Below are 12,712 nucleotides of genomic sequence, written 5' to 3'. Positions count from 1 at the left end.
AAGACGAGGGTGGAAAGGGGGTAGAGGGAACACGAGGTCGTCAAAAGGTATGAGAGGAATACAAAAGAGTGAAGAATAAGTCCTGATGGTGCAGGAGAGGCAGAAAATGAGAAGAACCGCGGTGACGGGTCTGAAGTGTGCGGCGTGTGTGCGAGTGGGCGAGTCTCTCGCCTGTTATTAAGAAGAGTCAGGGCGAAGTTGGGCCATCCGGTCTAGAGAGCCCAAGCGGACCGAAGGCGAACGGTCAACGGTCCCCTTTGTCTGGAAACAGGACTTGAACCTGCGTAAGTGTGTGTGTGTGTGTATGTGGTATGTGTCCTGGACATGGACCGGATTCCCCAAGCGCCATGGCGGCGGAATCTTAGCTTGTTTCCCCGATGACCAATATCTCCCCTTGGATCGACGCACAGCGGCCGGCGGCAAACATGTCAGTCCACATGGCCGTCGATGGAGGAGGCATCCATTAGCCATTATCCAACCAACGAGCGGACGCCCACAGTCTTGGTCCGCGCCATGGTGAGAAAATCAATCCTTGCCAAACATAGCACATAGGGTTGGCGTGTGCCGCGCTTCACGGCCGGCCGTTCTGATCGCTTGGCTCCCTTCCCAGACAAATGGTTCGTCGAGGTCTGACATCTTGCTGGGTCCAAAGGGGGCAACCGAACCCTCCTTGAGAGATACATCAGACACCCGGTTCGCGTCGAGAGGCGAGCATGGGGAACATGACGCCCCGAGGGCTCCCTCCTTCTGGAGCTGCCGGAGAACTGGCAGATTCCGATGCCCGTCCTTGCATCTTGCTCCTGTGTGGGAGGGATAGGCTAACATCAATGACCAATGAACTCGAAGAACAGCAGCAGCAGGGCCTGCCTTGCTTGCCTAGGGCCCAAGGAGATGGTTAGGATATGGGGTGACCGTGGGATGCGTGTTGCAGCCGCGGGAGCTTCCAAACACAGGGGCCAAAAGATGGGCCGACGGAGCGAGCACCCTACGGCGCATCACACACCGCAGCAAAAAGGAGTACACCAGAACAGAACAACCAGGCAGACGGACAGACGGACAGACAGACAGAGACACGCGCAAGCGAGCTGTTTCCATGCCTTCCTCCTCCGTGGCGAAGGGAAAGGATCATCCTGGTCCCACTTAGCCTTGTCGGTCTGGGCATCTGAACCACCTCTCCAGACACCACCGGCTTCAGGTACAGCTGCTGCTGTGTTGCGGTGGGCGTCGGAGTCAAGTCGGGGCTCGTCCGGTCTTAGGACACGGACACCGAGCCATTTCGCCGGGCAGGACGCTAGCTTGCAGCTAAAACCTCGGGCTGGGCTACTAGACCAGCTACCAACTTCACAAGCGACTAAGCGAGCTCCTGGCTGGCCCTTGTGCTCGCTCTGGTTGGTAATCAACGGGTACAGTGGGCTGAAGAGCGCGCGGGAGAGAGGGAAGCGGTTCTTTAGAGGCATTCTAAGCCAGGTACTCCCGCCAGAGCGCTTCTCTCGCCCGCGCCGCCGCCCGTTTGCGCCATGTCCAGACCCCAAAGAAGGCCAAGCCGCATGGTTCCTCCTGATGCTGCTGCTGCTGGTGGTGTTGCTGCTGCTGTTGCTGCTACTGCTGCTGGATGCACCGACAATGTACATGGTCCGGAACCTGGGCAAATGTCAGTCTCGGACTTGATGCTCTTGGACGACGCCTAACCAGATAAAGGAAACGTTAACGAGAACATGGCATGTTTGTCGAACGTTGTTTCTCTCCGGCAGTTCTGCCGAGGGAGGGAAAAGCCAAGAAAAGACCACAAGCAACAAAAGGCCCGTCACGTAAGTCATCGTTATCACAAGTGTACGTCGTCAATGTCGATCAGCTGTAAGCCACCGGCGGCGGCGCGGCTGCTGCTGTCCAACAGGGAAACGAGCAGTCAGCACTGCGGCAGTCCTCTGCCTTGTCCGTCCATGTTCGACTCAGTCGAGCGAGTTAGAGAGAGAGAAACAGAGAGACAGACAGCCTGGGAAGGGGGGGGGGGTAAGGGCCAAGAAGGGCCAAGAGCCATCGAGAGCCATCGAGAGCCATCGCATCTCTGGCGTTTGGGCATATGCAAGATTCGGTGTTGGCAGGGATTAAACCGCCCTAGCGGGATCCGAGCGGGACGATCTCTCTTGGTGGCGCCCAGGAATGGAACTCCCCCACGCAGGTCTCCGAGCGGCGAGCGTCAGACAAAAGGCCACTTGCTGGTCTGGCGAACGCCTCTGAGGCCTCTTAATGAGAAGCTTGTCTCTGGGTTTGCGAGGGGCGGCGTTGAGGACCAGGAACAGGACGGCTCTTGTACTCTTGGCCTCTGGGCATATCGCGCTTCGCTAGAATCGAGTCTGCTTTGACAGTCAAAGACGATCTAGACTTTTCCTCTCCTCGCTCTTTTCCCATGTTTTCCTGAGAAAATAATAGTCAGTTTGCTGTCTCATACGAAACACACCCGTCACGGTATTCGACCTGTGCTTTGCTTTGCTTTGTTTTGCTTTTGCTTTGCTGTGCTGTGATGTGCTCTGCTGTGCTGCGTGTGCCTCGCTTACAACAGAGAGTTAGCAGCCCTACGGAAAGTCGTCCCGCCATCGCCTGTACTGTCTGTCAAATTTCATTGCATATCATGTCATGTCCAGCCAGCCTTCCGAGTGTGTGAGTTTAGTCTGGTGTGCTTTGTATGTGTGTTTTGTGTGTGTGGTATAATCTTTTCAAATTACTCGGCGCTAAACGGGCTGGTGCCCACGAATCCTTGTGGCTCATACCCTTTCTCTGCGTCTCTTGTGTCTCTGTCCGACGCCGGCGACGCGGGGGCTTCCAAGACACCGAAGACGATGGATGGGCTCCTCCCGCTTCCCTTGCTCGAGTTCGTGTCCGTCCGTCCGTCTCTTTGTCCCACGACGCCACGTCGGTGGGTGGGCAATCGGGTCATTGTCGAGTGCCACCACGCCCGTAGTTAGTGGACCAGCTAACAGCCGTTGTAGCTTGTACCGGCACAGCTTCGCCGAAGCTCCTCATCTGCCGCATCCGTCGTTTTGGCAGAATGGTTCTGGAATGCTGATGCTATCGTTGCGAAGTGTGACACCGCCGTCACGATCGTCCCAAGAGTCGTTTCCCAGATACGGCTGCGTTTGCGTTTTCCTCCACTCACTCTCACTCTTCCTCCTCGCAGTAATGGTTCCGTCATATCCTGGTTTTACATCCTGTTGAGGCGGTCAGCACATCATGTTCTTTCTTTCACATGCAACACAGATGGTGCGAAGCTGCGGCTGGGCTGGACTGCACTGCACTGCAGGGCAGGCAGACAAGCAGGCAGGCCACGACATACTCTCGACTTACCTCTCGACCGGGGACAGTCCCAACAGACGCATGCCGTTGTAGAGCACGGTCCTGGCAGCCGTGTACAGCGCCAAGCGGGCCTTCTGGATCTCTGGCTCGCTTCCAACGATGCGCAGGTGGTCGTAACTGCTGCTGACGACGTGCGTGAGGCGGAACAGGTAGGTCAGCACCGTGGTGGGCTCCAACGTCTTGAGCGTGTTCTGGACAACGTCGGGGTACTGGCCGATGACGCGGATCAGCTCAATGGCATGCTTCTCCGTCAGCAGACTGAGGTCGGCCTTGGCCACCTCCTCCTCCGGCACGCCGGCCTTGCGGAAGATGGAGCACAGCCGGGCGTGGGCGTACTGGAGGTATGGTCCGGTATCGCCCTCGAACGAGGTCATGGTGTCCATGTCGAACTTGTAGTTGTTGATCCTAGAGCGGGCGAAACGTGTCAGTGCATCCGAAAGCGCGACCTGCTGCCGACAAAGTACGGACGACATGACATGGCAATGACTTACCTCTTGCCGCTCATGTCCTGGACCATGACACTGCTGATGCCAAGGATGTCGGCCGTGGCCTCCGGGTTCTCGACCTGGTTGTACTTGGTCTCGTTCTTCCTCATCACCTCGTGCATCTTGTCGCCGACGTCGCGCAGGATATCGTCGAGGAACTTGACGGTGCCCTTGCGCGTGCTCATGCCGAGAACCATGCCAAAGTTGATGTGCTGGCACTTCTTTGCCGTCTCGGTGTAGCCCATCAGCTCGATGATCTTGAAGAGCTGCTTCAGGTGCAGGTCCTGCTGCGAGGCGACGACGTAGATCATGTGGTCAAAGTTGTACTTCTTCTCGCGGTGCAGCAGTTCGCTGATGTCTCGCGTCAGGTACAGCGCCGTGCCGTCCTTCTTGCGGATGATGGGGCGCTCGAGGCTCTTGCCGGCCTTTCCGGGGATGTGCTTGGTGAAGTCGATGATGACGGCGCCCTCCGACTCCTCCGAGATCTTCATCTCCTCGAGCTTCTTGGCGGCGGCCTCCATGTCCTGCTCGGAGACCTGGCTCTCGCCCGAGTACTCGTCAAAGTGGATGTTGAGGCGGGCGTACGTCTCCTTGTAGCGGGTGATGCTGAGATCGCGGAAGCGCCTCCACTGCGCGACAGCGGCCTCGTCGCCGGCGACCATGGCCTTGAAGTATTTGCGGGCCTGCTCGTCCAGGCTGTTGTCCTTGAGGGCCGTGACGTCCTCGCCGGCCTGCTCCTTGGCGGCGATCTGCTCCTTCTCGTCGCTCATGGCGGCGTTGATCTTGACGTAGACCTCGTAGAGGTGGTTGATGGGGTCCTCCTTAAGGGCGTCCTCGCTGCCGAAGCGGTCGAAGCCGAGGGCCAGCAGGCCGTACTGCTTGCCCCAGTCGCCGAGGTAGTTGATGCGGGTGACATCCCAGCCGGCGCCATCGTAGAGGTTGGCGATGAAGCCGCCGATGATGGTGCTTCGCAGGTGGCCGGCGTGGAAGGGCTTCGCGATGTTGGGGGAGGAGAACTCGACAATGATCTTCTTCTTGCCCAGGGAAGGGTCCTCGGGGTTCTTGAGGCCGTTGTTGGGGTTCTTGCCGAAGGCCTGGCCGCGGGCGCGGACCTGGGGGATGAGGAGCTGGGAGAGAGGACCAGTCTTGAACCAGAACTGGAGGAAGGAGCCGTTCTGGAACGATACGGGCTTCTCGATGAGGGGAGACTCGGGGAACTGCAGGTCGGCGCGGGAATGATTAGCCAATTGCTCGAGGGGCGCACATGGGAGGAGCAAGAGGGGGAGGGGGTTTGTCGCCGCCCTTCCCTGTGCCCGAGGGACCGTGTGCTCACATTCTCGAGCCACTGAGCGGTGAGCTCGGCGGGCTTCTTGCCCTTGACGCGAAGCGCGGGCACCGCCAGGACCAGGTCGCCCTTGTCGAGGCTCTGGGTCCACTGGAGGGCGTTGTAGATGATGGTCTTCTCAATGCCCGTCACATCGTACAGCAACGACGTGATGTGGGAGCGGTAGACATCGATAGGGTTGACGTCGGGGTAGCAGCCGGGGAAGGACTCGAGCTTGCCGATGGACAGCTTCTCGAGCTGAGCCGTCAGCTGGTCGGCCATTGTCGCGAGAGTAGCGGGTGTGGGGGTTTGTGGAGGGCTGTCGAGGGAAGATCGGTTCGGGAACGAGCACGAGAAGAGTCGAGTCGTAGCCGGACGGCGTAGGAGGGAGTAGGAGAAGGAGGTCGAAGAGGAGATGGAGGCCGAGATCGAGGTCAAGGGCGAAGCTGAAGAGGAAGAAGCTCCTCGTCGAAGGCTGGTGGTGTAAACGTGGGCTGGACGAAGTGAAGGAGAGAAGAGGAAGCGCGCGACGCTAGTCATTAAAGAGACTTGCTGGACTGGGGGGTGGAGGGGAGGAGGGGAGGGGAGGGGAGAGGAAAAGACGAAGGAGGGGGAGGGGTCACGATTCGCTGGGCGCTGTGGGCTTTGGCTGCGAAAGGGCGGGAAGCGGAGGGCAGAAACGGCCGCCGATGCAGAAAAAAAAATTGCGGTTCGGCTGAGTCACTGGGGAATTAGGGCTTGTGGTTGGCTGCTTACCGAGGGTGGATTCCTTACCGAGCGAGGGGTACGGGTGACGCTTGGAGGGGCACTGTTCACCGAGGATGCCCCGCCATCCAGGTGGTACTCAACTCATTCACACTGGACCTCTCACTTCTCATCTGACTTCTCACTTGACCTCTCACTCGACTTGTCACTTGACTTCTCACCTCTTACTCGAACTCTTACTTCTCATTCATCCCTCACAACATAAACGTCGTTGACCTCTCCCTCACCTCTCGTCCCACTAACCTCGTCTTCGCTGCCAATATCCTCATAAACACTGTACACACTGGCACATTATTGGGTGGTCTGGCATCCGGTTACACTCCATCAAGTCACATAGCCAGCCCTCTTCAAGACTCATTATCATCAGTCCTTCTTAAGTAGAAAACCCTTCTCTTACCGCTCTCACATAGAGTGCCGACGCCAAGAAGTAGCAGCCTGTTGGAAACGAGTAGGATATTGCGATGGTGAGTGAGGATGTGTCTAACACAGATAGACCACCATTTCTCACTTCTGATCATGACTTATATGCTCTCGCTATGTTACAGCATGCAATACCTGGTATATGATGTCCCCGTCACAACATGATCTAGAACGAATACTCCTCCACAAACAAGTGAATTCCCTGCGCCCCAGTCCCCTTGTGGACGGCCCGCTCGTCCGACAGCGCCGCCACGCAGTTCCTCACCGAGCTCGTCAACGACGGCCCGCCGCACACCACCACCGACGTCTCGCCGCCCGACGCCTCCACTGGCCCCCGTATGAGCTCCTCGAGGTCCGGACGGCAGTAATACTCCCTCATCATGCCCGCCAGCGACCCGCTCCGCGTCCGCGACGTTAACAGCGCCTCATCGCCCCCCTTTTCGAGGTCCAGCCCCCCTTTTTCCTGACAGCATCCCCCGTCGACGGAGTCCTCCGACACGACCCGGCGGTGCTGCTGATGCTTCTGCGCCGAAGACGATGACGACGACGACGACAACGACGAACTAATGCCCGAGCCCGTCTTCTCGCCGTCGTCCGAGCACAACAGCACCATCCTGGCCGCCTCGCCCTCCCTCGCCTTGCCCGACCTCGTGATGGCGATGTGCACCACCAGCTCGATCCCGGCCCGCTGCGCCCGCTCCATCGACCCGCGCAGCCTCTGCGTGTAGAACTCGACCTCGTCGCCCTGACACGCCATGAGCACGAACTCGATCCGCGTCACGCACGTCGTCCCGCCCCGGCTCTGCACGACGCTCTCGAGAATCGGCAGCGTGAACGACGCCCCCGTCGACGCCGAGATGAGCACCATGGTCTCGTAGATGTCCCACCTCGGCGGCGCCCCGAACGGGCCCGTGACGAACCCCGTCAGCGCCGCCCCCTTGGCCGCCCCGGAGGAAGAGGAGGAGGAGGAGGAGGCAGCAGTGGCGTTCTTCAGCGCGTGGCGGTACAGCCTCTTGGAGAAGCCCCCGTGCGCCCGGACGACAAGCTGGATGCTGTTGCAAACGCAGGTATCCGGCACCTGGTGCGCGCAGGCGATGGTGTACGGGTGCGCCTCGAAGAACCCGACGCGCGGCAGCCAGAGGTACAGGTACTGCCCGGCCTTCCACGAAAAGTGCACATCCTTGATCGTCACCACCGTCGTCGATGACCCCACGGCCCGGAGGTATACTTCATGGCCCAGCCGCCTCACACCCTCGCAAGTCGTTGTCGACGACGACGACGGCGACGACGATCCCTTCGTCCGGCGGAGCCTCGTGTTCTGCCAGGCGAGGATCGCCCACCGCGCGAGGCGGTCGAAGCAGATGAGCGCGATGGTGAGCCAGAGGTACTGCTGCGCGTAGACCGGGATGTGGACGTAGACGAGCCACAGGAAGATGACGGCCGAGAGGATGTGCTGCGCGACGAAGAGCTCGTACGCCATGGCGCGCAGCGGCTGCATGCCGGTGAGGAACGTCCAGACCAGTAACCCCCAGGCGCCGAGGCCGTACTTGATGGCCGGCAGGATCCTCAACTGGGTCTCGACAAAGTCGGCGCGCACCCACTCGGTCCAGAAGTGGAAGCCGTGCACCGTGGCCGTGACGAACATGGTCCGCGCGACCCAGCGGTGCAGCCAGTTGAGCCGCTCGTGCGAGACGCCGACGATGAGGCCGACAACGTTGACCTTCATGGCAAGCAGGTACACGAGCGGCATCTGCATCAGCGTCACCCACGCGTTGCGGAAGCCGATGCGCTCCCAGTAGTAGGCGTCCTTGACGATGGCGTCCTCGACCATCATGTAGATGATGACGGCCCAGTAGGCCAGTAGCACGAGGACGCGGCCCAGCGGAGGCGGCGTCGCCCAGCGCAGGCCGCGGATGGGGATATAGAGCTGCGGGTGGCCCGCCTCGCGCACAAGGGCCGTCGTCGTGGCCCAGATCTGGGTGATGCGGTTCGAAGGGCGCGTCGGGAACTGGACGGATCCGGAGCGGCGCCTCCTGAGTCTGAAGGGGTGGTGTTGGTGAGCATCAAGATGAATATATATATAGAGAGAGTGTGTGCGTGTGTGTGTTTGTGTGTGTGTGTGTGTCAAAGAAAGAGAGAGAGAGAGAGAGAGAGAGAGAGAGAGAGAGAGAGAGAGAGAAAGGTTCAAGGAGACTTACCTTCTAAGACCCTCGAGATAATTAAGGCCGCGTATGATGCCGAGGAACCCCACGACTCCCGCGATGATGTACCAGAATGACTGCGCAAGGTGGATGTTGGTGACCTGGAACAGAGCCGTCCCCATCATCATGCCGCCGCCCATGCCCCCTCCTCCTCCTCCATGGTTGTGGCTCATAACGACAATAGTTTGTGAAGCTTTAGGTGTGAGCAGTATTACCGCGTCTTCCTCGAACGGGTTGCGATATCCAGCGTCGTCAACCACCAAGGATCCGTATTTACGGTCGCCGTGTTCGTCGTGTTCGTCTTTCGTCGGACCAGATCAAAGTTCTTTGGCGTCGTTGTGGTTGTCGTCGTCGGCGTCTTCGTCTTGGTCGTTGTATCCGTCGGCCAGACCAGATCAAGAAAGAGAGATAGCTTCTATGAGACGTCGAAAAGGGCGGCACCGCGCCAAGGGATCATCAAAGGCAAATACAAGGCCGCAAAACCATGTCACAGCCAGAGAAACATCCCGTCACTTGCGCATGAACACGTACGTATGTTGGTGGGCGGTAAACAGGCGTCGAATCTATGGCCCGGAGCGGAGGGAGGGGACGAAACACACCAAAAACACCCGCCCGGAAAATCAAATCGACGACACTTCAAACGGCCTCGTGTTTAGGAGCACAGAAAGGAAGACGGGGAATCCGGTCAGTGGTTGAGGCGGATTGAGCAAGTTCAAGAAAAGGGCGGCAAAGAGCCTCGGCAGCCTAAGCAGTAGCAGGAGAGAGTGACAGCAAAGCAGCAAACTCGGTTTGGAACGAACGGCTCGGCGGCACAGAAGTGCGCGCGGGTTTCCTCGTCACTGGTCTACTCCGCTAGCGTGACGCGGTTCAGGATGCATCCGAACGGGCATGGTGTGGCATGGGCAAGCATGGAGAGGCATGGAGAGGCATGGAGAAGCATGGAGAGGCATGGAGGGCGGGATGCTTCGCATGAGGTGCTTTGAGTTGTGAAGTTGAGCGACACGAGACCGCTATGATACGCCTCGCTGGAGCAGACTTCATTTTCGACTGAGAGTTCACACACGGTACGACATGCCTGTCGCTTTACGATTGGGGAACGGACGACTCCGGACGACTCGGCCGGATGGTTTTACACAGACCCGGTATGGTATACCTTGTGATTGTGTTTATCTAAGACTTAGTCAAGCCTTTGCCTGAAGAATCTGTTTGGCTGTTTCTCGAGGGAAGCTTTGTCTGATTCAAGGTTGAAGGGATCATCTGGAAGTGGAGGCTGTCATCCCTTTCGTTTTTTGGACACAAATAACTTTGTACTGACGCTCTCTCTGCAGTCCGTCTGTCTCTTCTTCTTCTTCCACCACCAACACCTCCTCCTCCTCCTTTCTCTCTCTCACTCTCTCTCTCTTCCTAGTCTTACCCACTGCCATAGATAACAGCTGTAAAGGCCTCAGAGACTCGCCATCCAGGTTCCAATCTGACAGACGCCCTCTCTGCCCAGAAACATGCTCAGATTCTGCAGATCAACAACTCTCCAAAACCATCGATAATCACCAATCTAACCCCCAACCCAAAGCCCTGGGGAACAGGACAGGGGAGGGGGGGTCAACTTCGATCCACGCCGCCGCCGGACGCCACAATTTGCTCAAAACCTCTCAATGACATGCCTGTCTTCTGCCTCGTGATTGGCGCGGGCCCAGTCCGCAGAGCAGCGAACCCCTGCGCGCATCCTCGAGCTAATCCGATCAAGGTTAACGACCATCCCTTCCCGCCTGGACTCTTCTTTTAAAGTCTTTCTCTCTTTTTATTACACTCGGGGAATATTAGTGTTAAACCCTCCCCCCGCGACGTCGTGCTCGCAATCTGTCGGACGAGACGTCGCCGGGATGGGAACTTAAAACCCTAAAAGAAACTCTTTACAGAAGACAGCCTGTTCTTACCCAAGAGAGCATCACAGTCTGGCTGCCCTTTGGGATAAGTAAACATGGATGGGGAGAAAGAGAGAGAGAAGAGAGAGAGAGAGAGAGAGAGAGAGAGAGTCGACCTTTGGGAAATGCTATCTTGTTCCTATGACTAGTCTGGGTGATCGTCCACTATACACATCAAATTGTCCCTCTGTCCGGGCAGAGGCGAATATGCAACCTGCAACACGTCCAGGTCTGAAGCTAGTCGGCGAGCGAGCCAGCCTGCAGTGAGCAAGTTTTACCTCGCCCTGCTGCTTCTTCTCCTCCTCCGCCTCCGCCTCCGCCTCCTCTTCTTCTCACTTTGTCTCTTCCACAAGGGGCCAAGCGACCACAGTCACCTTCCCCTACCGGCTCTGGTCTGTGCCGAGTTCCGAAGATGGCAACTTTCTCCTCTCGGGTCTGAAGTCGCCGGTTGACTCTCGGGGAGACAGGCTCGCACAAAAGCCTTGTCCTAGGTTCCCTAGCCGCAATACTAATCGTCCGTCTCATCATAACTCACTTGCGTGTGTGTACTTTATCTCGCGTGGTTGTAGACATACATCCATCCAAACACCCATCCGTCCTTACATACACACACACACACACACACACACATATACTTACATACGTATATAGACACACACCGGCAGACAGACCTGCCGAGAATGCCGCAACACACGATCCGTCTCGCCGGTCCCCTCCCCCCCAACCTAACCGTCTTCGAGACAAACGGCGCAACCAGGCTAGCCCTACAGGATTGTTCGTTGCCTAGGTCACTTCCAGTTTTTCCCCCTTCTCGCCAATTGACCAATTCTTATCCTCCTCCGTTCATAAACAGCCCGTGTGTCCTGTCGTCCATCCCGGGCCTAGCCACCGTAGATCTCACCTCCAGCTTATCCATAATACTTCTGTGACCTCGCGCTGCGCGCTTCCATATCCCAAGTCAAACCCTTCCTCGATTCCAGATATCCTAGTCCAGGCATCTTAAATCTAGATATCTCAGTCCAGACACCTCACCTCACACTCGCCAAGGCTCCAACCGACTCTATCCAGCTCTTCAACAAACAAACAAACAAACCCGCCACCATGACCCGCCGCCTCCTCCTCCCCGTGCTCGCCCTCGCTTCCCTCGCGACAGCCCACTTCTCCCTCTCCGTCCCCAAACCCCTCGGCGACAGCGATTCCAAGCAGGGCACCGGCCCCTGCGGCGGCTACACCCCGTCCTCCTCCTCCCCGGCCGTCGACTTCCACGTCGACGGCGACGCCGTCGGCATGGAGAACGGCCACCCGCAGACCAACTGGCTCTTCCGCGCCACCCTCGACCAGACCGCCTCGGGCGGCTGGACCCAGGTCTTCCCCGTCGTCATGCAGACCGGCTACGGCAGCTTCTGCGAGCCCCAGATCGCCGTGCCCTCCAACTTCACCGGCCAGAAGGGCATCGTCGCCGTCGTCGCCCACTCGCCCGACGGCCTGCTGTACGCCGTAAGTCGTGGACAAAACCATTCCCCGCCCCGTTCCTCCCCCCCAAGAACCTCGACTAACAACGTATAAACCCCCCCTCAAAGTGTTCCGCCGTAAACTTCGTCTCCGGCGCCGGCCCATCCCACTCCGAGTGCAAGAACGCAACAATCACCGTCGACTTCACTTCCGACCCCTCCCTGACCGCTCTCCTCGACACCGCCGCCACGCCCTCCGCTTCCGGCGGCAGCGGCGCCACCACCACTCCCAACGCAGCTCCCCGCCTGGCCGCTGGGAATCTCTTCTCCCTCGGCCCTGCCGCCGCCATCTTCGCCTCCGTTGCCGCCGCCGCCGTTGGCGGGGCCGCTTTGCTCTTCTAGGAATGCCCACCGGGTGGAAGGACGCGAGCGTGCATTTATATGTTTTTGGAACCGTGATCTCCAGGGAGGGGCCTCGAATTGAACGAGAGGAGATCATTGGGGAATATAGTAGAAATACCAAACACGAGCCGTACCCGCTGGTGGTCCGGGAGTTAAACATCACATCTTTTAGTCCATTATGCGTCTCAAAATGGCTCCCATGTGTCACCCACCTGTGTGCTCTTCAATCTGACGAGAACGCGGAGCTACTGGAAGCAAGTATGGATAAAGGTGCCCTAGTGTATATAGGAGCCGCAAGCCCTCTTGGCCTGTATAAGTTACACGAAACAACACCATACGCCTGATGCCCCTTTCCCATCTAATTACCAAAAGCGGACAAAGCCCTCTTCTT

General features: G+C 58.2%; 3 protein-coding genes across 3 annotated transcripts; 1 reads left to right on the top strand and 2 right to left on the bottom strand.

Moving 5' to 3' along the window:
* Positions 1-3,199: 3,199 nt before the first annotated feature.
* CDEST_01714 (Putative arginine-tRNA ligase, aminoacyl-tRNA synthetase, class I, arginyl tRNA synthetase) lies at positions 3,200-5,442 on the bottom strand (the record flags this gene model as incomplete). Its single annotated transcript, XM_062917873.1, has 4 exons — positions 3,200-3,206; positions 3,343-3,756; positions 3,843-5,053; positions 5,170-5,442. The coding sequence occupies 4 exons, from the start codon at positions 5,440-5,442 to the stop codon at positions 3,200-3,202; spliced, it is 1,905 nt and encodes a 634-aa protein (XP_062773924.1).
* An 890-nt stretch (positions 5,443-6,332) lies between these two features.
* On the bottom strand, positions 6,333-9,264 carry CDEST_01713 (Putative ferric reductase, NAD binding domain, ferric reductase transmembrane component-like protein). Its single transcript, XM_062917872.1, has 2 exons — positions 8,544-9,264; positions 6,333-8,384 (listed from the first exon to the last, which is right to left on the bottom strand). The coding sequence occupies exons 1-2, from the start codon at positions 8,717-8,719 to the stop codon at positions 6,512-6,514; spliced, it is 2,049 nt and encodes a 682-aa protein (XP_062773923.1). The 5' UTR covers positions 8,720-9,264; the 3' UTR covers positions 6,333-6,511.
* Positions 9,265-10,780: 1,516 nt separating this feature from the next.
* CDEST_01712 (Putative copper acquisition factor BIM1-like domain-containing protein) lies at positions 10,781-12,568 on the top strand. The gene is made up of 2 exons (XM_062917871.1): positions 10,781-11,965; positions 12,049-12,568. The coding sequence occupies exons 1-2, from the start codon at positions 11,570-11,572 to the stop codon at positions 12,319-12,321; spliced, it is 669 nt and encodes a 222-aa protein (XP_062773922.1). The 5' UTR covers positions 10,781-11,569; the 3' UTR covers positions 12,322-12,568.
* The last annotated feature ends 144 nt before the right edge of the window (positions 12,569-12,712 follow it).

The sequence above is a fragment of the Colletotrichum destructivum genome, chromosome 1 (assembly GCF_034447905.1).
Source record: "Colletotrichum destructivum chromosome 1, complete sequence".
Lineage (NCBI taxonomy): Eukaryota > Fungi > Ascomycota > Sordariomycetes > Glomerellales > Glomerellaceae > Colletotrichum > Colletotrichum destructivum.
Note: the sequence above shows the minus strand (reverse complement) of the source record. Positions and strands in the feature narration are given on the sequence as shown.

What these genes read in the sequence shown, in the direction of transcription:
- CDEST_01713 (XM_062917872.1), bottom strand. Translation starts at nt 8,719, where the DNA reads ATGAGCCACAACCATGGAGGAGGAGGAGGGGGCATGGGCGGCGGCATG. An exon ending in TATCTCGAGGGTCTTAGAAG is followed by an intron (nt 8,385 to 8,543) that starts GTAAGTCTCCTT and finishes CCACCCCTTCAG; the next exon opens with ACTCAGGAGGCGCCGCTCCG.
- CDEST_01712 (XM_062917871.1), top strand. Translation starts at nt 11,570, where the DNA reads ATGACCCGCCGCCTCCTCCTCCCCGTGCTCGCCCTCGCTTCCCTCGCG. An exon ending in CCGACGGCCTGCTGTACGCC is followed by an intron (nt 11,966 to 12,048) that starts GTAAGTCGTGGA and finishes CCCCCCTCAAAG; the next exon opens with TGTTCCGCCGTAAACTTCGT.